General features: G+C 33.2%; 1 protein-coding gene across 5 annotated transcripts; it reads left to right on the forward strand.

Annotated features, from left to right (window-relative positions):
* Window positions 1–154: 154 nt before the first annotated feature.
* On the forward strand, window positions 155–27,122 carry LOC116774008 (protein capicua homolog). Of its 5 annotated transcripts, none has more exons than XM_061523686.1 (30): window positions 155–557; window positions 7,046–7,177; window positions 8,269–8,946; window positions 9,178–9,327; window positions 9,816–9,978; window positions 10,537–10,636; window positions 11,143–11,385; window positions 12,281–12,420; window positions 12,952–13,102; window positions 13,235–13,331; window positions 13,401–14,009; window positions 14,083–14,163; window positions 14,409–14,493; window positions 14,834–15,031; window positions 15,248–15,378; window positions 15,929–16,108; window positions 16,178–16,279; window positions 16,797–16,913; window positions 17,136–17,296; window positions 17,617–17,723; window positions 18,292–18,630; window positions 18,831–18,971; window positions 19,223–19,316; window positions 20,708–20,823; window positions 21,296–21,473; window positions 21,878–22,017; window positions 22,340–22,495; window positions 22,809–22,972; window positions 23,366–23,486; window positions 23,883–27,122. In XM_061523686.1, the coding sequence occupies exons 2-30, from the start codon at window positions 7,085–7,087 to the stop codon at window positions 23,933–23,935; spliced, it is 5,088 nt and encodes a 1,695-aa protein (XP_061379670.1). In that variant the 5' UTR covers window positions 155–557; window positions 7,046–7,084; the 3' UTR covers window positions 23,936–27,122. The 5 variants fall into 5 exon arrangements, with proteins under 5 accessions (XP_061379670.1, XP_061379668.1, XP_061379672.1 ...); XM_061523684.1 differs by having other exon boundaries at window positions 156–557; window positions 19,220–19,316; XM_061523688.1 differs by having other exon boundaries at window positions 156–557; window positions 11,155–11,385.
* Window positions 27,123–27,283: the final 161 nt, after the last annotated feature.

The raw sequence follows: 27,283 nt of genomic DNA on the forward strand, positions 1-27,283 counted from the left end.
ATTCAACTCAGTTCGAGCAGCGCCGGGGAGGGACACTTCACAATACTGATTCTATTCATACATAGGAAATATTTATATATTTCTATCTCTGTCACGCGTATTGAGAAATAATTAAATGAATGGTGAACGAGCGAAATGGAAATACGTTCGAGTGGAAATTATTATGGGCCAGGCCAGGCCAGTCGCCATGTAGGATTTTTTGGTGTGGGTGTTTTGTCTTGGTTTGTCAAATGCTTCAATGATTATTATTTTCAAGTGGACGTAAAAAATTGTTCAAAACCTCTTTCATATACTTAATCTGTGTTGTTTTATCAAACTGGTAATTACATTTCTTTGTGATTGTGAACTATATATGTGCAGTGAAGACAGATAATAAATAGGTGGGGGGTTGCTAAAATACTACAATACTATAGTCACAACGTTTTACAACTGGAGAGGTGTCGTTCGGACGCTCATAAAATTCCTCATCTCTGTGCTAGCAATTCGGACATCCATTTTGTTTTATTATGAGGTTTGGTTGTTTACACTGTGCGTCGTGCTCTCGACAATGGAAAGTGGTGAGTTGGGTTCCAGCTAAGAGTGTAGCATATAACGAAACGTTGGCTGCGCATGTAGGCCGCACAAGACAGTCATCTTTCAATAGTGAATAAGTAATGGTATTCGATTCAGTGTGTAGTGTATCACAGCCGTTATTATATAGGTCCACACGGCATGATAGCAGTACTTGAAACATTAGTCATAGTTTATATACACGAATTTGACGTGGATTCGTAAAACAATTGCGGGCTGATTGATTTCGGCAGAATGTAAGCATGCGCCAGTCGTATGCAACTTGGCTGCGTACGTCGCGTCGTATTGCTCTTATCAGCTGATTACACTGCATAGAGGTACTGTCAGCCTTGCCATAAATGTTTACAAATAATAGTGGTAACCATGAGCCAGGCTGTTATTGTTTATTTATTCAAATCTTACATATCGACCTATTGTACATAGAAAATCACCTATGTAATTCCAAATTAACCACACATTGAGTAAGGTGAAATATAAAAGTAACCTATTTTGCTTTTCTATATACTACATACTGCTTTTTATTAACACATTCAAGCACAGATACAGCTGTATATAGGTATAGAATAATTAAAGGTCCATCAGCAGTGATAATTGTTGATTCAAATAGAGCTATAAATATAATGGAAGGAAATATCTGATAAAAATAGCATTATTCTTCCATTACAGTGGTAATTTTTAAGGTTAATTTGATGTTTTTATTTATATTGGTAATGTTTTGACTATAATTTTATCTTATGAATGTAAAACATTGCATCAGAAAGTGTTTGTATGGCAAATGTGTCATAGTCTAAAAACTATGACTAGCTAAATGAATATCATAAATGTGTTCATGTAATAACTATGTACATATTTTTTTAAATAATACCTTTTCTTAATATTTTTTTATATGAACAATAACTATAGATGTCATACAATAGTTTACTAATTTTAAGAGTAATTTTTTATTTCTCATATGATAAGTTTTATCAGTTGGTAGTTAATTTATTATTAATTATTTAGTACAATTAGACTTAAGTGCACTTCATATATTGTAATATTTATATTTTTAACTCCAGTTACCAAATGAGGTTATAGGTTGATAATGAAAATTAACTTCACTTGTTTCTAGATTATTCTAGAGTAAGGATTATTACCTTACAGTATAGGAAAATGTTTTTATAAACTATTTGTTTCTGTAATATAATTAAACTGTTGTTACTAGAACAATAGAGAATATATATAAACTCAGGATATAATTCTGTGACAAAATTTACAAATGATATCGCAACTTTTTGCTTGAATCTGTACAGATCTTCTCTTCTATTCTATTCTGTGATTTCTTTGAATCGGGCTTTTACTAATAGAATTCCCCAATTTCATGTGTGGTAGAAGTAAATCTTTATTCACTAAAATAGTTTTGTGTATAAATATTTTAATGACAGTAGCGTACACCGTTATAATTAAAATAAGGTACATATGTTTTTTGATAAATAATCTTCTTTTCTTAATTTGTTTTGTATTTCTGATATGAATTGTATGCAGAAACAACTGTTTTCCTGTTTCTATTTCAAATGGCATCAATTTAGACTTGTTTAAAATAAGAACAATCAATGATAAATACTTTCAATAGTGTTGTCGCTGGAATATTCCACTTAAAGACATATAAATTCTTAAGTCACTTATATTCATTATAATTTTGCAATATTTGTAGAGGAGTTTTGGTAATTTGTTTTTTTTTTATCGTGAGAACCAAAAAAATAATTGTAAAATACTTATATTTTAAGTTAGAGAAAATAATAATTGTCTTAATATTTTACATTATTTTGAACAGTTAAGTTTTTTAATCTCTAACATTCAAGACATATATTCACCAAAAAAAAACTCATTAATTCAATTAAGTTGGTATATTGATTAAAAAAACTATTTGCTTTTTTTATATTTCTCATTCAATTCTTAAAAAGTTATGCAATAAGCAATTATAGCTTTTTTTTCGAATGTAGACCTAAAACTGTTGGATTTTTAACTATCACCGATGATGAATATTATCTGTGTGGGAATCTTTATTCTGAACAACTTTAGGAGGAACCATCTGCCGCCTTCTGGGTTGCCCCTTTTTAAACTTCCGCCACTGATAATTTGAGCCGGATTTTGACGTAGGCATTTAAATATATTGTAGGAATATGAGAGGGTAGGAGAGGGGCGGACGATATATAAGCAGTTGTCAGAGTAGATCAGGATTCTTTTTTCGTTCGTAATGGGCGTTGGTGTGATTGATTCACCGATCGTAGATTTTCGGAGTGTGTTTAAATCTCTCGTTATTGTTATATTCAGATTTGATTTTGTATTTGATAAGTTTCAATCGAGATAGCTGAAAGTTATTAATTTAAAATTGTTTTTAGTTTTGTGTTAATTTAATAAATTAATAGTAAAATTGTATCGTATATTGTATTTACGTATTGTATATGACAACGCATTCAATTTGAAAAACATTTTTATTAAATCGTTTTATCAAATTACTACAAATAATTTAAAAAAGCAATGAAGAAGGGAAAACGTGGCAACATTTAATAATTTAAGTATGGAGTATACGTATACATATGGAGTAGTAGTGTCGCGAGATCCTTTGAAAGCTTAGCCAGCGACATCCGTGATGCAGTGAAAGTTGAGTACCTCAGCGAACCGAGCAAAGGGGTTGAAGATTCAACTTTATAATTTTAAACGTTTTATACATTTATATATCGCGTTTTTACTTATACATTATTTAAACGAGCCAATAAAAATCGTACATTTGTGAACCCCTAAAATTTTTGTACATCAGATATTACACGTGTTTATATTGAATGTATCACGTTTAAGTTAATTCAGGTTTTTTTTGCATATTTAATAATCCTTATTAATTGTAATTCGTGTATTAACCTAAAAGTTGTTTTATAATATATAAATTTTTAAGAAAAAATTTTGTTCAACATAAAATAATAAGAATGTTTAAGCTTTTTGAAAATAATGATTATTTTATATATTTAGTCTCCAATACCTAAACGCGGTTTTTCATTGGTAATGTTCGAAAAGTTTATTGCTTCTTTATAACTTAGGATAACTTTAAACTTGGGTTCGTTGTCGTTAGTCATAAAAAATGTCAAACTAAAACATCTTTATGATGTTGCAACGATATTGAATATTTGAATTTGGAATCACTGTTTTGCGACTTTCCATTGTAATTGTTTGAATGTATTCTGCCAATATATATTTTTTACCTTATATAACAAATTGTTATAGTTTCCCTTAAACTGATCATTATTTAATGATAGCATATAGGTATGTACTATACATTTAGGTACATAATACCGATACCGTGTATCAACAATTAGTAATATGAAGTCATCTCCTTTTATACGTTATTAACATAATAGTTAATTGTACAATAAATTTGTTCTAATACAAGGATTTTTTTATAAAGTGCAATAATTAATTCTGATAATAAATAAAATGGTTGCTAATGAGCACTAACGAATTGTATCTGCTACTTACTTATCTGTACCGGGGAATTCAAAGTATTTAATATGTGTGTTGTAAATTGTAATCTATTTGGGATTAACTTATTTCGTTAATTTAGTGTTCACAATATTTACTTATTATTAGGTTTCCCTTTATTTTTATTTTTAATATATCATATTATAACATACTAATTACTTGTACCGCGGACATTAAACACAGTTATTAAACGCTATATACAATGTCATAGCCCTATTTTATTTTATTTTTTAATTACAATAATCGGTCAATAATATTGTCTATGGATTCTAAATTCAAAAACGTCTATGTTTAGCTTTTTTTTTAAATATTCGTATGTTTAGTTGGAAGTATCAATTTCTTGCAATAAAATTCCTATTTTCTACTATACCGATTCGATAATATTAATTATTAAAACTAAGGAGTCAGTCTACGATTTTCCAAAACCAATCAAAAGGCCTATAAATTTGTATCAACTTGTTATTCTCAAAACAAATAATGGAATTCGATTCAAAAGACTACGAAGTGACGAATATCCACTCAAACAAATACTCCCATTTAAATATATGTATGTGACATATCAGTCAACATACAATTGTAATACAATTACCTACCACCCTGACTTGTAATTTGCGACATGTAATATAAGTTATTCGAGTCGAACTAATGGTTTAAGGATTCACAACCAAGTATTCTCGTCAAGGTCATCAGAAGTGAGGTTATTGTGTGATCGGGTTTAAACATGTCGGGACATGACTTGAGCGGTTTAATATTGCATTATATAGGTATTAGGTAGCTATAATTTTATATTTCGAATTCGGACGGACATTTTAATTGTTGATTGAAATAATAAGTATAGTTTATTGACAAAGTTTATTTTAAGAAATAAATTATATAATATGAAGAATTAAATAATATGTTACATTATTTTTGATGTTAAACTTTTTACGACACACCTAATTTATTAATTCACATACCACAGTGTCCGTTGTTAACTTCAGAATGTTATGAGTCACATTACTATTATCTGACGCAATTGGGTCGCAAATCTCTATATATTTTACTGTATGTGACAATTAATTTTATTAAATCCCTAGCGACATTCTCAGAACAGGTTATTGATCCATACTAAGTCTAAGTCTTAGTCTATTTCGATTTAGACCTAAAATAGATGGCAAACGCTAGTCTCAATGGTTAATTTATAAAGCGGCCAGGTGATAATGTATTTATGACGTAATCAGCTTTCCTATATTGTGTTCGCGGTTATAATTTGAATTGTATTCGAAAATAGAAAACGTTATTAAGTCAAATATACTACAGTTCGGAAATAAACATTGATGATCTGTTTCGTATAATATTATGAAGGTATTTATTAATAAAATGTTATAAGAATTTATAGGAATAAAGAAAATCTATTAAATATTTAAATAAATTACGCCTACGTAAGTATTTGATATTAATAATTGAAGTGTGAGCAATTATTTTGTATGGAATATAGGTTTATTAAAACCTTTTTAAGCTTTGACCGATAGCCGCTACTTCTACGTTGTTGTTTGATATTTTGACAAAGTTTTCGTATGAATAGGAAAAAGACTTTTGCTCTTAAATATTAATAATTTCATATTAAGTTATGGTTACCGAATCCCGGTTCAGATAAACGTAATATAATGTCTATGGTCAATAGCGTAAGAATAAAAACCTAGAAAATGTTATCGAAATCTATCCAGCAGTCGTGTGCAAGCACAACAGCACAAATCCATTCTGTTATACAGATTTTAGGTTAAATCTTTTTTTTTTAAGTTTGACGTCATCCGTTTACAAAATAACTGCCATTCATTTTAAGTACCTTCAATTCAACGAACGCTTCCAACCATATATAATTATCTATCAGATTAAATATGGTTTGATGGCTTTCTAACGTATACCTACCTATATGAATAGAAAAAAAATTTTTTTTAGTGCCTTATTATATTTGTGCGATTTAATTTGACACGCTGAGTCATCTTTTGGCGGTAAAAAAAACCAATTCAGTAGCGCCTCTTAAAACGTCATTATTATCTTATTTATCTTTTATTATTACGTAATAATTAATTTATTTTAATCTATATTTCTTATTTTTTTCTTGTATTTCTTTCCTAAATCACCGTATATAAGAAAATAAAATAAATAGATAGTGACGGATATGATTATATTAAATCTCGTGTAAGATATGATTACAGAGAAATACAGGTCATTGACCCCCCCCGCGTTAATAATTTTAAAGCTCTTAAGTATAAACGGTAGATTAAATGTCATCGTATTAAGACAATGCGGTTAGAAAAATTCAAACATGGATCTGAATACAACGTTTTAATACTATTGTCAATAATTATGTTCTCTCATGGAGCGAATGCTTATTGAAAAACGACGCCCCTCGTGTGGCTAACCTGTTTTTAATTAAACACCAAGAAGAGAAAATTATAGTGTTATTTTTTATTTTTAAACGTTAGTACCATATATATGTTTTGATGTATATAGTTTATATTAGAGATTTTGTTATCTAGATTCTAGATAATGAAAGAAAATAGTGAAAACAGTTTTTTTTACTCATATAATATTATTACTATTCTTCATGTTCTAATTTTAAATTATTTTATTTCTTTTTTTAATCTTAAACCTACTCCTTACTAGTTTTTTGTTCTATTGGTTATTTGGTACGAATATTACGTAATAAATAGGTATAAGTATATTAGAGATGCAAGAGCTTAATTCTACTGCTCATGTACGTCTCTAATTGGTTTTTCAATCGATTTAGATCATTTGCATTTAATGATGTCTGTTTTTATGTTTAAATTATTTTTCATTAAAATCTCTTGAAAGATTGACGTTTGAGTTTGGTAAATATTTTTAACAAGATCTAAGATGGCAGTTATAAAATCTTAACAGATTTCCTTGTGTATGTTTGATATCTTATAGATTTATAAATTATTTTATTTCCATTTCGCAGGTGGTGATGTAATGTACGGGCGGTGGTAGCCGCGCGGTGATGCAGCGGCAGGCGGGCGGTGCGTCCTCGGCGCAGAGCCCGCGAGCCGTGTACCGCACGCACGCGTCGCACATATACGACATTGATGATCAGGTAATATATATAAATATATATGCATACAAAAAAAATTAAGTACTCTAATACTTTACTGACCAGTTCTTTTTTTTGGATTCTATCATCTATAATACAACTATACTATTAAAAGAAAATAATTAATAATGTCACATTGACATTTTTATTATATTATTACAATACGATTATTTTCCTTCATTATTAATATTCTATATTAATTGAATAATGAGTATTTTATAGCCTGCGTTTCGTTATTGCTGACGTGAGGTGACTCACGTTTTAGTTTTTTTTCATGCTCTATCACGTTTTGTTTTTTTTTTCTTTCATGATTGTAATGCTCATTTCTTGACGGCCTTGTAATTTTGTTCGCTGTTCGCTTAAACTTTTTCGGAGCCTTCTATATCTCCGAAAATACATACTAAAACTATAGTATAAATAAATCACACTACACTTTAACTTAATAAATTATTCAATGTTCACTCACGTTGTGAAGCCGACGTAATAATTAATGCATTGGAGTTCGTAAAAAAATGTTTAGTGTAAGTATATGACTCACTCGTTTTATAATGACTGTAGTTTTTAATAGTCGTCAGTTTCAATATGGATTCAAAATTTTTAATGTGATATTCAACCAATGGAGAAGACGGAAGGAAAAATGTGTATACATATATTAATGCATATTTAATTCTGTGACGGAATGATGTATCTGAATGGGGGAACGTTATCCTTGTAATTTTATCATTTAATAATGGCATGTATGAAAGACAAAACGACCTTTATAAAGACATCTTTAAATTGAAGCACAAGTTATGATTTATTTATTGATATAGAATATAGGTGTCTCGTTAATATGAGATTCCATTTACAATTATTATTTTTTTATACAATGAGTGTATAGTCTGTTGCATTTTAGTTATATGTGAATATTCAATTCATAAATTTTTGTACTTTAAAATAAAAATACGTTGTTTTAAAAATAATACTAATTTATAGTACCGTATTAACATATAAGTAAATTAATATTATTATTATTTTAAACTATTGATATAAAAAATATAAAAGTCTGAATTAGGTTTTAGGTGTTTTTTATAATGATATATATTTTATTATAGATACCAGCGTCTGTTATCAGTAGTGTGGGTACAGTGAGCCTGTCACAATCGACAACAAACCCAACGTCGAACACAACCATGGCCAGTCGCGGGAATACGATCTCTAATAACAACACACCCCAAACACAAGCACCAGTACGGAACCTTCCCAAGAAGCGTAAATTTGATCCGTCTGAACTCGAGGAGATAGAACGTAATTGCGTCAACAGTATCGCTGAGAGGAACAGCCTGAATATACCCACAGCTGTCACGAATTCAATGGATTACACGTCAAGCTATCAGCCAATAGCTCAGCCATCCGTAGTACCGAGGTCTTCCCCCCACGATACGAAACAATACATCCAATACCCTAACATAGATCTATCTGAGTGGCGTGATCACCGAGTGCTGGCTAAACATCGCGGGTTATACCTCCCAGGGGTGATAAGGCAGGCTGACGGCTGTAAGGTCACAGTGGAATTGGATGGACAGGATATTGAACCGATAGAGTACAGTGATTTGTTCGGTGTCAATAGATATGACGTCATAAGTGACGCGAGTCCTCAGCTCAGTCATTTACCGGTGGGGTCCGCCTGCGTGTTCAAGACCACAGACCCCGCCAGAGATGGAGGGCACAACGTGTTCGTCGAGGGTCAAGTCTTCGAAGTTAATAATTCTCCTATCAGGATTCGTGTTAAGGTGATTATGACTATTATTTAATTATTATTATAATTTGATTGACACGTCTCGATTATATTGAGATGTCAATGAAATTATGATATAAAAAATGTAAACACTATTAAGATATTTCTCAAACTTCAATTAAATCATAGAAATCGATTTTCATTAAAAAAAATATAAATATACTTATTAAAGACAGCTTTAATATTTTCTGAATAAAATTAATTTATTATTTATAAAATACCCCAGGTTATAGAGGGCGACACTTGTAAGGAGGTGGTAGAGGTGAAGCGTGCTGATATCCGTCTCCGTCAACCGCCTTGGGCCGACGAGCTGGAGGACGCCGGGTCACACGCACCCGCTGTCCCTCATATGAGACAGCAGTGCGTCTCTGTTCCGGTAATATTTATATTAATTTTAATTAAGTTATTGTTATTACATATAGTACTGTTATTAATTAGTTCATATAATTAACTTCATGAAAGAGGTTCATTACTCTGTTGCGATAGTTCCGAAAGGATTGAATATAAATATTTTTAATAAAGTAATGTGTACTTAATAGTTAGTAATATTTTAACTAAATCATAAATTTAAGCCGAGTGGAACGTTAATATGTAGGTATTATTATTAGTTGTAAATAATTAGGGTAACATTTTATTCTGCTTTTTACTAATGAATGTAGTCTTAATATTTATAACTTGTCAAACTTCAAACTTATTTTAATTCTTACTTTTAACTTTGAAACACTTATAATGTACACGTAGTCTCAATTTTGAAATATTCATAACAGACATTAAGTTCTAAATTTGAATTTTTCATAACATCAATCGTGTTCTAAATTTAATTTTTTTAACATATAATTCATTCTCTTAATGTAATCCGTCCAGTACTCTATGGGTGATCACTTCGCGACGTCGTCTCCTATGCCGGGCGCGTCTCACGTGTCTGTGGGGGCGCTGTCTGCTGGGTCGCGTCCCTTCGACGACTACGGCAGCGACGACGACCTGCCTAGCGAGAACATTATGTTCCCCACTGACGCCTCGCATATGGGTATATTACATATAAAACAGAATAAGGCTATAGTTAAAGAAGTATCTCGGTTGTAGATTACTGAACTAGGGCAAATAAATAAAATTAAAAATAAATATAAGCATATTTATTGATAAAGTATGTCCTAAGTATGTTTTGTCTCACTCAAATGATTTTTTGGTTATACTGCTCGTGAACGCATAGCGGACGAGACAAGCCATCACAACCGGTTTGCAAACTAAAGATCCTTCGTCATGAAAACACATACGTGTATACAGAAATTGATTCGCAAGGCTATCAGTTTAATTTCAATACAGAATATTGTTTGCAATTATCTAAAACAAAATCTAAAAAAAAACAGTTGTGCTGGCATACATCATTGGCGGTTGATGATACATAACAAGACCAATCGACAAACATTCACATCTCGTCTGCCCGTGATCACGGTCACTGTAGAGAAACCGAAATAATATCACGAATCGAATACTAACTACATCAGAAACTCATAGTTCAATTTAAATATGTACTCGTGAAAACCTATGAATATAATATTGTTTCATTGACTTTTCCTTTTGACAGATTGTAATAACAGTAAGAGGAGCAGTCTACAGAGCAGAGGCAGCACATCCAGTCTGGTCGAGGGTAGCCTGACGCCTCGCTCCCAGCCACCTACACCTAGGTATCATTCTTATATAATATATATTTGGATACTAACAAAATCATAAAAAAGATAGTTGTCTTATAAAGCCAGTGATTTTCCCGCGTAAAAGTGAACAAAACAAATGTCATCGCTTTAATGTCACTTCGGGTGCGTTCGGGAATTTAAAGGTTCGGTACAAATTAAATGTGTGTTCACGATATATATATAATAGACTGCCACTCTTTGGTGTACTCAGTCAAATAATATTAAAATTTTCAGAGAGTTTTCCCGATGCAAGTGTTGGTTTCTTGTATGATCCGTAAAATAAAATTTGTAATTCGTTGGCGATAAGTAGGAACAAAAGCTCGGACATAAAAACGTAGACTACTTTTGTATAAGTCATGTAAGATTTTTCAGACAATACGAGCATTTAATATATTATTAAAATAAATTACTTTCTTATATAATCTGCATCAAAATCTAAGACAACCGTTATTTGTATGATTTTTATTATACATAAATATTTATCATTAAATAAAAATCAGTTCATTTTGTAGATCTCAAGCCGCCACACCTCATAAGTACAAGAAGGGTGACGTGGTGTCCACTCCCACTGGGATAAGGAAAAAGTTTAACGGGAAACAGTGGCGAAGGCTGTGCTCCAAGAACGGGTGCGGGAAGGAGAGTCAGAGGCGAGGGTACTGTTCACGACATCTCTCGCAGGGAGGGGTCAACAGGTCATCCAACACGCCGCTAACCCAGGGATCCACACATACTCCGCAGCAGAGGTAATCGATCTATTCATATATGTAATAAATTTACGTCAACTGTCGTCCAAACCACAGATTATAAATAAAATTAATGTGTCACTTATATCTTACATAGTTTATATTAATATGTAATAATATTTATACGTAATAATTAAAATTAAACTCTCTCTTAAATATCAAATTACGGTAAATGAAATATATACGACAGTTACGTCTGTGTGATTCGCTTAATCTCCAAAACGGTTGGAAATTTTGACGTGAGATTCAATAGCAAATGCTTATTGTCATAAGGAGTAACTTAGGCTATTTTTTAACCACCTTCGAAAAGGAGGAAGTTCTCAACTCGACGGCCAATATGTTTGTTACGTAACACTCTTTTCATTTAAAGCCGATTTTAAATTTATTTAAAAAACGAAAGGACATTATTCTGAGATAGTTTCATTGCTACTAGTTCGGGAGTACATATTTACTAAAAAATAAATTCTCATTATTAATTGTATATCTATAACTGAAACAACTTTTACTCCGACCTCTACTTGTTTTTGGCAGATACTTATTTAAACCTCAAAATCAATACCTCTATAGGTGAAACAAATTTACCGTTCCCTTGACTTGACGTCTTACTTAACCAGCTAACAATTTATATAAAGTAATGTTACATTTATACATTTCGTGATGCTAACATTCCGGATCAATAACAGGTTCAATTTATATCTCGTTATAATCTTAAGAGTTTAAGTTGTAACAGTAAAAAATAACGAAGTCTATTCAGATAAATAATAATATTAATTTAAATGTTACAATATATTCTATATATAGTAATTAAATTTAAATTTCCTATAAAATCACCTAATACAGTAACTTTAACATATAAATGTATATAATTTACTAAATATATATGTAAATGTTTCAGAAGCAGCAGTAAGTCGTTATCATCGAACGGTACTGGTGTAGAGGGAGATGATACGTCCCGCGAGTCGGACACCACGCCGCCCAACTACCGCGTCACCGGCAGGTTCGACCAGGACGAGACAGAGGCCGCTAATATGCTTGGTACATATCGTTAACATTGCACATGTAAAAATATAATAACTTATATCAATGACCTTGAAATTAGAAGACTTAAAAAAATCGAAATACACATTTATTGATCGGGACTACCATTCTGTTAATATGAAGCGACTAATCCAGTAATCGTGCTTTTGAAAAATGTCTCAAATGATTTTGTAAAGAGATAATACTCTAGCACTGCTGGATTGTTATTGATCGAACATAATCAGTAAGCATCGCGTTGAGGCTGGCCTGCGAGTGAAAAAAACTGCAGCGAAATCGGACGTTTCGTTTGTGAGCTACAATGCCGCAGACGGATACACAGACATCCAGGTCAAACTTACACCATCCAACTTGTGAATCGGGTGTTGAAATTTATTATAGCCTCTAGGTTATTTTGCTGTAAATATCATAAGAATATTTTCTTTAGCTTTTTAAATCGGGAGTAACGAATTGTTCAACTTTTCCCTTTATAACGTAAGCCATATTATAATTTTAATTGTATTAAATAAACACTATCATATTTGTTTGCAGTGTCACTCGGTAGTTCTCGTTCAGGCAGTCCGGGCGCGTCTCCAGTGAGCGGGTCGCCGGTGCTCCGCGGTAACGTGTTCGTGCCGATATCATCGCCACAGCCTCCGCTCAATAATCCTCCGCACAAGAACTACCATCACCACCTTATCAGGTAATAGAACGCTACGTATAACTTACAGCTTCTCAGCTTTTGATAACAGAATATTATAAAAGTTATATATAATGAGGAGGCAATTAAAAATATGTTACTATGTTGTTTTAATAATACCTTTTTTTTTCACAGACCTGAGTCACTACGTCCAGCCATAGTGAGTCCACCGGTGGGGGGCGTGGCCACTAGTGTCATAAGAGTCTCCCCCGCCCCCACCCATCACTATCAGGTTTAAATCAATACTGAACTTTGATATACCAACAAACAATGGGTCCATATTAAACAAATTCACTCGCAGGTAGATAATCGCAACGGACAAAATATTCAATCGAGCCAACCGAATATGATGGGACTACAAACGACGCCATACAACATACAGAGCAACATGCCATCCAATCTGAACGCGCCCACGACGATGCAATCGTCACTAAACTTCCCTACCATTATAAACAATCTGAATCAAAAATTTCAAACGTACGCCAGTTCAGTGCGACCGACCAAAATAGAGGATTCGTTACACAACGTGGTTGTCCACCGCATGCCCAGCAACGGCACGGACTCGGACTACAGGAACAAAGCCTACCGCAGGAACGGTATACAGGAGCAGTTCAGGCGAGACGCGGATATGTCACCGCCTTTGAATAACTATGAAAATTTTCTGAATAGAAGAGTCTCGGATTACGATGAGGAGGACCACTCGGTCCCTCAGCCAGATAGCGGCCACTTAGAACTGTCCGAGGCTCGCTTGATAGACGACAAGAGGATCGTCAAGCCGGCGCCGCTACCTGGCCGGTACATCTCACTGGTCGACGACACCAAGGACACGCTGCGGAAACTGTACGTCATACCGCAGAACACCATCGACAAGAAGATAGTACTCATCAAGAACGAACCCACAGACATACAGGTATACCCTACCCTACCGTACCGTACGCATAATAATGTCGATATCATACTAAACGTCTTTAATATGTTGTTAGATAGAACACAAGCCGCAGTCGCAGCAGCTGAACAGCAGCGACCAGGACATGGAGCATCGCAGCACGGACAACGGGGACACTGTGAGTTGATAAATCAATCAAATTATATTCTTGCTTCATAACCAAAATACTCACAGTCATGTGACAGGCGGGGTGCATGGATAACTGTTGACGCTTCGTATCTAGTTTGACGATCTCAACTCGGACTAAGTACATGGTCCAAATTGCACTGATAAAATTATAAACGTTTCAATTTATTTGTAAAGTGAGATTAAAGAAAATAAAACATTATTTATTTATAAAAGTAATAGTTATTTTGTTTTCAGGGTAATAAGCTCAACAACAGCGCCGTTATAGTACATCCAAGTCAACTACTGCCGGTGTTGCCGCCGCCTTCCTCGGCTATTATAGGTATATTTAAATTAATTGACAATGAAATAAAGAATTAGAAATTTTACTTACAAAAAACAATATTTATCTATTAAAACATATATATATTACACAATGAATCAAAAATAGTTTTTATTATTAAAAAAACAAAAAGTATAATAACAGTAACGAGACCAATTGAATTAAACTTATCTCAGGAACTATCGATTGGTTGAAAAATCCTTCTTCATGGTTGCCATACTTATCTTACTTACGCTATAATGATATTAGAGTCTACAAAGTAAATTTAAATTTAATCTCTCAGTTTCATCTAATGTTCAGTGAACTTAAAGGATATTTTCAAATTATATTTATATTATAGTGTCATCCAGCGGTGTGCCCAGCGTGTTCTCTTGGCAGTCACTGGTGCCTCTGCTAAGAGCGGCGTCTCCCCCGGCAGTGCCGCACTCGCCACGCACGCCACACACGCCGCACACGCCCCACACGCCGCACACGCCACACACGCCACATACACCACACACGCCACACGTCAAGACAGAGGATATCAAGACTGAGAATGGTATGTCACTAATATAATTAGATAGAATTCGTTAAATTTTACATTGAGTCCAAGTTATATTGGTCAGAGAAGAAAGCTTTTTAACGTGTTTCGATGGCAACCTTACAACATAACGTCAGTTAGCTATCCAAAGCATGTATCAATTAAGACTAGGGCCAATTTCCAAAGATCTCAATACATATATATTAAGTTGACTAAGTTAATGCTATATACCAGATGGTACAACATCGATGTGCACGGATGAGGACGACGAGGTGTTTGAATGCGAGGACTCCAGCAACACCGACAGCAGCAGACGGACGAACAGCGCGGCCTCCATGAACACACAGGCCGCGGGGCAGGAGAAGGTACCGCTTGATGATATAAACAACGACTCATTTTGTGATGATAGGGATTTATCAAACTGAATTTAGTTTAAACACCTGAATAACTATGGCTATAATTAAAATTCTGCGTAAATTCATTTAGATCACGGCATAACAGTTGTTTTATTATGTCACGCTACCAAAACGATAGATGTCGCTACCGGTCGTTTTTACTATGTCTATTACTTTAAGGAACTTTTATACATTTTTCTCTTTAATGTAATAATGACCACGCAGACAAGTAACGAGTTAAAATTAATAAATATGTATATTACACCGGTGCTGAGGAAATTAATTTCCAGAAATCTGTTTATTCTATGACAGCCTAGGATTGCTTTACAATTTGCATAAGTTACTTGTAATTATATGTAAGTTTAGTTTCTATAAAATAAATCTTTATGACAAAGTTATACACTTATATGTATATTTAAGCATTTTTAACTTTACTATAGAGCAGTGAAGTACTTCGTGTAAATACAATTATAATATAAAAATTAATAAGAGTTATGTCATAATGTATTATCTTCGGCAGAAGGAGCGTCGCATCCGCCGCCCGATGAACGCTTTCATGATATTTTCCAAGCGCCACCGCCAGATAGTCCACCAGCTGCACCCCAACCAGGACAACAGGACCGTCAGCAAGATACTGGGAGAGTGGTGGTACTCGCTCAAGCCCGACGAGAAGAAGAAATACAACGAACTGGCCAGCGAGGTGAGGGAGTAGGGGAAAGTGGTGGGGGCTGGGAAACTGAGCGAGTGGCTTATTATTAATGATCGACAGGTGAAAGAGGCTCACTTCAAAGCGCATCCGGAGTGGAAGTGGTGTAATAAGGATCGCCGTAAGTCATCGAGCAGCAGAGATCCTACGGGCTCTACGCCGCAGGTTAGACGCCTCGTTATTATATAATATAATAATATAGTGTATAAAGCGCTTGTTCAGCGCTGTTAAGTTCAACCTTCTATTACTAATATGGAGATGAATTTTAACAAATTGTCTTAGACACATAAAGGATTCTTCAAAAGATATCATATTATGAACCTAAAAAAAATATAAGAATTTATAATACTCATAATGAGATTTAAAACGTTCGTTACTATTCATTTAAATTAAACTAATATTTTCGGATATCTATGTACTACGCTTCATTTTATCATTTTAAAACTACTACTCCCGACGTTTCGGTTACTTTGCATCAAAGACGGGAGTATGTAGTTTTAAGATAATAAAATAAAGCGTAGTAATCCGACTACATTACTTTCATTTATAATACGCATATAAATATTTTATAACTTTATTTATGTGTAATAACAAAAGCTAGCATTGTTATCTTAAACTAATATAAATCACTTAACTATTACTATTGTCACTCGATCGACAACTTAACGATTTTATTTTTCAGAGTCCTCGAACTCCATCCGAGGGGCCAAATCCCATGATGGCCAGTGCGGACATGTCTGTGAACTCACAGACATACACACACATCGGCTCGCCGCAGCTCAGCGACGACGAGCCTATGGTGAGAATTTTGATTTTTTTTTTTAATATTAAAAACATTACTTTCTCATTAAATAATACTTTTATTTAGTACAAACGAGAATAACTCAAGTTTTTGGATGTTATTGAGATTAAAAAATACAATTATATATGTATTATAATCCAGTCTTCACAAATCACATACAAATTTTCATGCACATATATTTATATAACAATAACTTATTAATGTCATTATCAATTACAGCAAATTAGTCAAACAGTAGAAGAACCGTCGGCGCCGGCGCAGAACATCGAGATCGATCTCAAATGTGGCGAGAAAGTGACGGACTCGGACTCCGAGGGGATCGACACGAGAGAGTATCTCACGCATCATGACACGAGGCGGCCAAAACCTATTAAAGCTAGGTACACATCGATGAAACTCCAAATTAGGCTGAGAACATATAATCCACTATGACTTTTTATATTTTTTTTAACATTTAGTGCCTTCAAGGTAACTATATGTTATAATAATTTATATTTAAATGATTTTCATTTCATCAGTATCCAAATAATAAACCAATAGGCCAACCAAAACCAATTTGTCTTCCCTTGTATTCCGATTAAATATATTAAAAGTAGATATTACTAAAGTTTTACTTATATTTATATGTAATTAATTTTGCCTAATATTTATTTAAATTATGTATATGTTAATATATAATGTATTAATCATTTCTGTCCAGGGCGGGATCGTCTGATAATCTGTTGGGTATAACAGCGTCCAGTCCGGGAGGCTTCAAGGTGTTCCAGCCGACGGGAGGAGCGTTTAAATCAACGCATGCTGATAGCGGTATGTCTTGTATGAAAACAGTATTACGATGCGAATAATGTACACGGCAGCCTTATTAAGAAATTACTTAATTAAATAGATAACACCGTATGTATTTGTTATCGTTTGATGTAAGCTATGTAAAACTTTTTGATTTTTTGCTTCATTGAGAAATAAAGACACGTGTAGGAAACAATCTTGTTATATCTATTTACATATATATATTTTCTTTAAGATATTTGTACTCGTGTATACATAGACTGTCCTATGTTAAGAAGTATATAACATTTCACTGTTGTAATTCATGTTCCTATATTAATTATATTTGTGTTCTGTTATTTATGATGAACAAATTCATTTTTAGGATAAAAACTTAAATAAAATTGGCCTTTATTCGAGCCTATCTCAGCAGAGAATTTTATTTGTTACTTATCATGTTGGTTGTAATATCTCACAGACTTAACAACGGTTAGACCTCCAAATTTAAGTAGAAAACTTTTTTTTTAAAGTCAATCGTTTAAAAATGTGTTTCAAAATGGAATCACAGGGATCTGTCGAACAATTTTAATATATACTATTTTAACCACAGGTGATAACCATAGACAATGGACGGCGTTTACATCGGTAAATAAACCGAACATCAATCAGGATCTGAATTCGCCTCACCCTAACACTCAGAGCCTAACGAACAGCGTCCAGGGTATATCGATAAGCGCTCCGAATCTATCGACACAGGCGGCCCTAGACAACGCGATCGCATCGATAATAAGTCCCACCACTAGTGGTGTGCAAGTTATATCCAGTGGGATATCGATGCCGCATACTATCTCCCAGTCGCAGGCTCCAACGTCCACCACTACAGCCCTGACGAATACTTTGTTGAAGAGTGTCACATTGGTGAAACGAAACATTGGAGACAATACTGCGGGTTAGTTAATATTTTGCATATTTTATCAACGACCTCTAATATACTGTTTCTTAGAGCTGAGCCAATTTATATAAAGTATTCGCTATATTCTACCTACACGTAAGCAATCTTTGCTGCCTTGACAGGTTCATGCTATAAATCAAATTCACACATGTTTATATCTGAAAGCATATACATTTGTACCTTAAATTAATTTTCAGTTCCAATAACCCTGTCAGTTGATACATCCGGCAACATAGTTATAAAGGCGAGTCAAGCGAGCGACTCCCCCGCTACCAGCGACTCTCAGCCTCTACATTACGTACAACTACAAAGACTATATGTGTCATCGGTCAATACTGGTAAATATATTATATGCGAAGTAAACGACATTTTCATATAACAAATTTAATCCGATTTGAAGTATTTTATAGTCCTTAATGAAATATCTTGTTGTTTAAATTTAAGAAATCAAATTATATTTTGACTTCATTGACACTGGAATAGGTCATTATAGGTATTAAATGAATTCTTATATTTGTGATAACACTTAACAATGTGTATGTTATTTTTCTCAGTATTTTTTTTCTATTTGGTCATTTTTCAACAGCAGAATCGGAACCAGCTAAGACACCCGTCCCGAACCCTCAAACCGGTCCATCTGTTATAGTGTCACAAAGTAACAACCACATATCACCCAGTAACGCGTAAGTTGAATGTTAACTTTAAGTAGTTAGGTAGAGAGAGGAGGTTGGACGGTGGAGGTGAGCGTTTAATGCGCGTCATATAGGACCCCTTGGACCTAGCAACCAACCAACACTGTTGGAGCTCCTCTCCCTGCAACGCGATGGACCCATTGAATCCATTGAATGCTGAGAAGTTTCGTCTCGTACACAAAGCAAATAGCATAAAAAAAAATATGGTCCTTATTTAATAACATTAAATATTGGACTTGCATTAAAATTCTATTTAAAAATTACATCTCTACATGTATATGTATGTCTGTGTGTCTAAAAATGTATGTACATGTGTATATTTACATATACATTTCATTTAATACATTTACATTTTTGTTCAGGTACGTTTTAAGTGTGTACTAAGCCATAATGAGATCTAAGATTTTCGCGAGTATTCATTTAAATGAAACTAGTATTATTCGGATTTACTACGCGGATTTTATTATTTAAAAACTACATAATCCCGACGTTTCGGTTACTTTGCAGCAACCGTGATCACGGGCAGACGAGGTGTGAATGTCTGTCAGTTGGTCCTTGTTATTTATCATCTACCGCCATCGATTTCTTAATTTTCTGGCGTACCGCTCTGGATGCCGGCAGAATGCGCTCACGGTGTCTTGAGGTCCTGCGGTGTGGTTTCGGACATGGGATTTTATATTTTTAAGAACGGGGTCCCAGGTGTTTGATAGGTTCCAGCCATCTTCTCTATTGAAATTGGGATGTTTTTTATGTCATACATTGGACAGACGAAGAGGAGCATCGGTACAAGGGTTAAGGAACACATCTCAGACATCAAACACAGGCGCGCGTCGAAGTCAGCAGTGTGTGAACACACAATGGACAAACCAGGCCACTACATTCGTTTTGATAAACCTCAAATCCTCGCTCGGGAAGACAAGTATATACCGAGATTAATTCGCGAGGCTATTGAAATTAAAAAACATCCCAATTTCAATAGAGAAGATGGCTGGAACCTATCAAACACCTGGGACCCCGTTCTTAAAAATATAAAATCCCATGTCCGAAACCACACCGCAGGACCTCAAGACGCCGTGATCTCATTCTGTCGGCATCCAGAGCGGTACGCCAGAAAATTAAGAAATCGATGGCGGTAGATGATAAATAACAAGGACCAACTGACAGACATTCACACCTCGTCTGCCCGTGATCACGGTTGCTGCAAAGTAACCGAAACGTCGGGATTATGTAGTTTTTAAATAATAAAATCCGCGTAGTAAATCCGAATAATACTAGTTTCATTTAAGTGTACTAAGCCATTTAAATTATAAAATGTGAAGTAAAAATGTATAAAATAGTAAGTAAATGTCTACAATTAAAAGTAAATATTATTTTTGTTATAGAACAATGGAACCGATGGAAACCTGGGATACTCCGATGTATGAGGCCCGGCCATTCCCTCTGGCACCCACACCGGCGCAATTGGGACGGGCGCCACTACAGAAGAGACTCAGTAGAGGTATGTAGAGAGTCTGTAGAAAGGTCATTGATAATTGGATGAGAAAAATTATCACAAGAGACCCCTTTAGCGAGTATATCCTTAAAGATGATAGATTTGTGTAAAATAAAGTAATTTCAAGACATTTCTGAGTTATCTGCTGTACCCTTATAACAAAATTACATTAAAAAAAATACATAGCCACTCTAGTTTCTCATTCATTAATCTTCACACGAGATAGTAATAACTTAAATTTATAATAGAAAAACCGGAGACGAACAATATTTAATAGAAACATGCACACTTACCGTAAAGCTAATAATGATTAAAGTTCTCATATTCTAATTCTTCTAATCAGCTTTCCTCATGAAATGTATACTCCAGATGTTATTTTTCAGTAATATAATGTAGACATTTTTATAGGGCGTTTTAGGACTTGTAAAACCACTTCGTCAGTAATGGATAACTGATGTTTTATTGTATTATATTGTAGGTACGTCAACTGGTTCGACTGGTAGCAACGAGGCTACGATCCCTCGGTCGGAGAGCGGGCCCACCACGCCGTTGGACGTCGGCGAGGTGGGCGTACACTCACCCAAGAAAGAAAACCTGCCCAGTCCATCGCTGAAGAAAAGCCTCTTCAAGAAAGGCAACGAGGATGGAAGGGACAAGTCAGTGTTTCTAATAACTACAGCTTTACAGTATTCAGTATTAAATAGTTTTGTGTTATATAGAGTTATTGTTAGAAAAATTAAAAATGTTCATATATGTTGCTGAAAAAGTTAATACTTAAATGAATCGAAAATTGAAATCGTAAATTAAAAAGCGCTAATAAAATGGTTCCCTATTAATGGCTATATAATATAAGGATATAAATCGAAATAAATATTTCATATAGTACTGTAATTTAAATATTAATTTTATATTACTTTATAGTGTTTAAATTTGGAATGCATTTTCATCAACAAGAGCTTGTTTTATTTGTAAAAAATTATATATACCGAATTTAAAAGGATTATCGCATATTATATACATATCTTAGAACTTAGTATCTTATATACGTATCCGTCCTCAGAGTTCTAGAGACGGTGAACTTCTCAGAGAAGTTCAATACGTTGCCTCAGTTCAAACCGGAAGCGTGCAGTCCCAGTGCGATGGCGGTACCGCGCTCACCGCAGCTCTACCTTAGAAAGAAACACCACAAAATCAGTATGGGTATGTAACGTTGGTTGTATCGGAGTGAATGTTATTCTTAATCAATTTCTATGAGATATTGTTTGGACCACAGTAATGTTATATTTAAACGAGTATTTTATGATCTTTGCTTACCATGTGCTGTAAAACGCGATAACAACAAAGCGATGTAGTTCATAAAATAAAAATATCCATCAAAATCATAGTCTAATGTAAAGAGCCAAATAAAAATTAATTCATATTTAAAACGCCTTGTCTATTATTTTCGCAATATCAAAATAATGTAAGTACTACGTAGCATTAATATTTAATTTTATCTTACATATGAATTAATTGATTTCAGAGGAGGATCAGACGGTGGTGACGCCGCAGATTGAAAACGAAATCATGAATGGTAACGGTATGCCGACACCGCACTCATACGGAACACCTCACTCTACCACCAAGCTAGTTGGTACCACCTTCTTCGGACCTGACTTCAATCCTGAGAATTTTAGAGGTGATTCAAGCTACATACCGGCTATAATACTTATTGAAATGATAAATCTCATGGTTTGATATGTAACAAATAAATAAGTTCTGTGCATGACTTAAATTACAGAAACGTTTCACTTTACCTTTCGTTTTTAAAATAATTATTTTGTTTTTTTCATTAAAAATTAACATTAATATGATTTTAATTTAATTATGTTAACTTCTTTAGTAATGCGTAACGGAGAAGAAATATAATATCTGTTTACATAAATTACAAAATATATAATAATGTTTTTAATAAATAAAAGTTATATAACTATCTAATATTAATGTTCCAGTGCCATGTTCGGAGGCTTCAGAGGAGATGTCTCCCCGCACACCCTGTTCGGCTCGCGGCGAGGCTGGTCACCGGCGGGTGTTGGAGCAGAGGCGACATCTGGTGATGAAGCTGTTCCACGACCACGGCATGTTCCCCTCCACACAGGCCACTACACACTTCCAGGTCACAGAAATTATAGTTTTGGGCTTATATGTACTTTTATATGTAGTTTAGGAATTATATGCACTTCGCCTATTACCTATTTTCTACAAAAATATTTCCAAATATTTCTATATCGTTTGTGGATATAGTTTTTGTATCTACTTTTAATACAAATTTGCAGTATAGAGCGAATATTTCTAATAGCGGATGCTACCACAAGTATCTATGAAGTTATAGTAATGATTGAATTAATACAAACTTGTTCAATGTATGTACATTGAAAGTTTTCAAACTTTTTGTTATACAGTAATCACATTAAATTACTTTTTGAACACAATTTAATGGTTTTACTTTTTATACATTCTTAATTATTGTTATAGTATAATATTATTTTTAATCATGCTCGCTTTGCAGGCTGCTCATGCCGACATCTTCCCCAGCAAGGGCTCCCTGCAGCTGAAGATCCGTGAAGTCCGTCAGAAACTGATGGCTCAGTCCAACCTCACACCGCACTCCGATCTCAACACTCCCACTAGTTAGTATAATTAACATTTTAATATACAATAATTCTATAAAATTTCCCGGCTTCACTCAGGAACTTATCTCGTTTTTCCTCTTTATATCTACACCAAACTTCTGTCTAATATTTAGTTGCAAGTCATACGGACCACTTCATCTAGGACTGAAAATTTGTTTGTCTAAAGATTTTTTATGGAAAATATTATAACATTTACACGAGATCTTAGATCACCATTATTAAAGTAGTTATTAACTGAGATGATTTATTCAATATATATATATATATAAATGTGACTTTCATTATACTATTTCGCTATACAAAGAGGTATTTTTCTGTAGAAATTCTTCTATATCAGCTTGTGTCTTACTACATGTATCTCATATGTTTGTATACAATTTTTTTTTGTTACAGATGTGAACTCTCCTATAGTATCGTCATTGCTACCGACCTCTACAGCCAGTTAGCGTTTCGGATACACTATGACCATCTCAGTGCGACAATAGTTGAAACAAAACTAACTAACAATACGCAGAGAATAGTAAAGTTTGATATGTTGAAAGAAACTTAAATGAGAATAATAATAGTTAGGGTTAACAGCTGTGCGGTGGAAATATTGCAGGATTTAAAGCAAGCTAAATAACATAGTGAGAAATGTTTGGATAAATTTCTTAACCACAAATCACCTACCTCGCACATCCAGTGGAAACGAAGCCTTAATTTTATTGTCAAATTAATGATAACATAAGATCCTTCTATGATGTTCATATCCAAGGTACAAACAGTCTAATTCTAAATAACAACGTCCATATAAGGTAATATTAAACATAGATCTCGTGTATGGAGCGGACTGTAATATATTGAGCGTCTCGAACGCTGATCGGCTATAGAATAATTGATAAGAACAGAAAATCATAAAAAAAAAAATATATAAAAAATATTGATCGTCTGAGCGAATGATTGTCGTGATTCGATGTGGATTGGTTCGAGTTGTAAGTTTATATTGATTTTCGACCTTCGCCCGTTTTAATAATATGTAATTTCCTTCAATGCCAACGAATTGTGGTATTTAAAAAACAAAATCCTCTATTCCTTTGCACAGTTTTAAATCATATCGAGCGTTTGTCAATTTTCCTCTTGATCAAAATATGTCGTCTTAATTATAATTCTTGATATAAATAGCTGAGTTCATGCGACGATTATTTTAAAAGGCATTCTAAGTGATGCCGGGGTTGTTATGTCTGAAACGTAGTCTCATAATCATTCAGTATAGCTAGCACATTACTCATACGAGCACGATCTCAATACATTTAATTGTATGTAATTTTATAGTCGAATTATAAGATTCTTTTAATTATATATGTATGGACTTCTTCGAGGTTTTGAATTACTTGAAATTATAATATAAATATAATTTTTTTTTTTTTGGTTTAAATAAATAGAAGTTTTCGACTCTAATTAACTGCATTTACGGTACATAATGGTATAACATTGTTGTTTGTTTTTAATACGGGGATTGCAATACGAAAGATTTATCTCTAGAAAGGTCCTAACAAAATTTAAGCAATACATCGTATGGGTGGTATATTAATAACTGGACTGTGGTGCGTACATTTATTATTATTTTTATTAATAAGTCATTAAATTGTATCTTTTTTTTAAAATATATATATATATATCTATATTTATGTTGTGATGTCGGTCTTCCACGTGTTTTAAACATTTTTTTTTTTGTCATTTTTATATCATCTACTTATTTAATATAATCTATGTACACTGTACAGTGATCTTATTTAGGGCTTGTTAATTTTGTATGCCGTTCTCTTGAATACTATTTGTATAACATAATATTAAATATTAATCATCTGGTCTATGACTATGTGTGGAAACTGTTATATTTATAATTGTTCCCAATTTTCATAACACAGCTCAAAACACTTACGATACTAGTTAAATCAATATTTATAAAATAACAATCTCATTGTAAATATTAGTTATACGAATGTATGTTCTCCTGGCTCTCAAAGTAATTAGTTGTTTAGAGAAAGGCTAATACGAAACTGAAATGTTATTTATGAAAACGGAAATTGTTCACGGCCAACGTGTTTTATATGACGAAATTGTATTTTTTAAATGATCTCTTTGGCGTGTTTGTTAGTTAATTGCTTTCGGAGTCCGGAAGTTAAAAGAATTTATTAAAAATGATAATAATATTAGGATATATTTTCGCACCGTTAAAATATATCTCCATTAGTGTAGACGGTACAATCAGATTCCCGTTAATCTGTGATTATGTGAGAATACAGAAATTTGTAGTCAATTTTGATCGATTGTTGTTATTGTACTGAAACATAACGTACAGTTGTTACCACTTAGACATAACGCACTTAGATTTTCAACATATATATAACAAGAGAATATTCAACATTAGAATATGAAAAAAAATATATAAGAATAACCTTGAAAATAATTTTAAAACGTCGATATGACGATTGATCGAGCGAAATATTTTTTTATACATCGAACGAACATTTTATAATATACGATCTTTTTAATAATTGTTATAAACTGGAAATGTTAACGCACGAATCACTTTGTCTATGGGTAGCTATTAAAGTTTTTCTTTCGAATAGTATAACCTCTTTTTTTGAAAATAAACCACTAATACAATAAATATCATTATGAAATGTATCATACATAAATCATGCAATTTAATATAATTCCGCTAGTATTCATGTCCACTCGCTTGTTTTAGTTCACTTTAGTTATTATTTAATTTTAATAGTTATTTATCTCACGGGCCTACTAAAGTAATAATTTTTCTCAATAAGATTAAATTGATCAATAAATTAATTAGCTAAATTACGAAATAGATACAAAGTGACAACTTTCATTAAAAACATTTGAAAAACATATACAGCAGTAGTTTTCTCGCAATAATATTATTAATAACGTAGCCTGTCAAATGTCAAGTAACAATTTAAAATGTCCGTTTATTTTAAGTTCGCTTTGTGTTTGAGTCTGAATGTCTGTTAGAGCGTTTGTGGAATAACAAATATGAAAAAAAAGATGAATGCTGCCTATTATTAGTGCCTTATTGACTTTCAGACCTTAGATGCGGTGTGTTCTAAATTACATTTGATTAACGCTAGGCTTTGTCAGTCAATAAACGTGTAATAGACAGTTTTTTTTTAGACTGAAATACTTTGTTACAATGTTGTGTTTTAAGAATATTAGCAATTATATCAAAAGGACATTTTTTTAATGAAAGCATTTCATATTCGTTATTTATTTCTTTCTTTATAAGGCATTAGTCTAATTGTTTAGCCAAAATGCGTACATGTAAATATATTGTTTAGACAGGTTTATTTAGATTTAAGTGTTCCATTTTAATGTATACAAGTTTGAATTAGACGAAATGACCTTCAATTAATAACACAGGCCGTAAACATTTGTAATAACATAAGGGATTTTTTTTTAATCTTTATGAATCCAACTGATGGACCAATGGATAGCAATTTTTAGGGCAAACAAATAATTGTGAAAGGAAACATTGTGTGCTGATGTAAGAGAAACAAACCCATAGGAATGTGGATAAGATCAAGCATATTGGATCATTGTAAGAAATTATGTTAAAATATAAAACCACGAAAATTTTGCCTTCTTATTTATCAACCAAATATAATAATTTAACTTTAATAATATTTTAATGATACTAAAGAATGATTTGTCAAAAAACTATTTCTTGATTAATTCTACAAAAGTGTGTTTAACATTACTATGTATATAAAGATAGAAATTTTTGGAGCAAAAAC

This window comes from Danaus plexippus, chromosome 20 (genome assembly GCF_018135715.1).
Source record: "Danaus plexippus chromosome 20, MEX_DaPlex, whole genome shotgun sequence".
Classification (NCBI taxonomy): Eukaryota; Metazoa; Arthropoda; class Insecta; order Lepidoptera; family Nymphalidae; genus Danaus; species Danaus plexippus.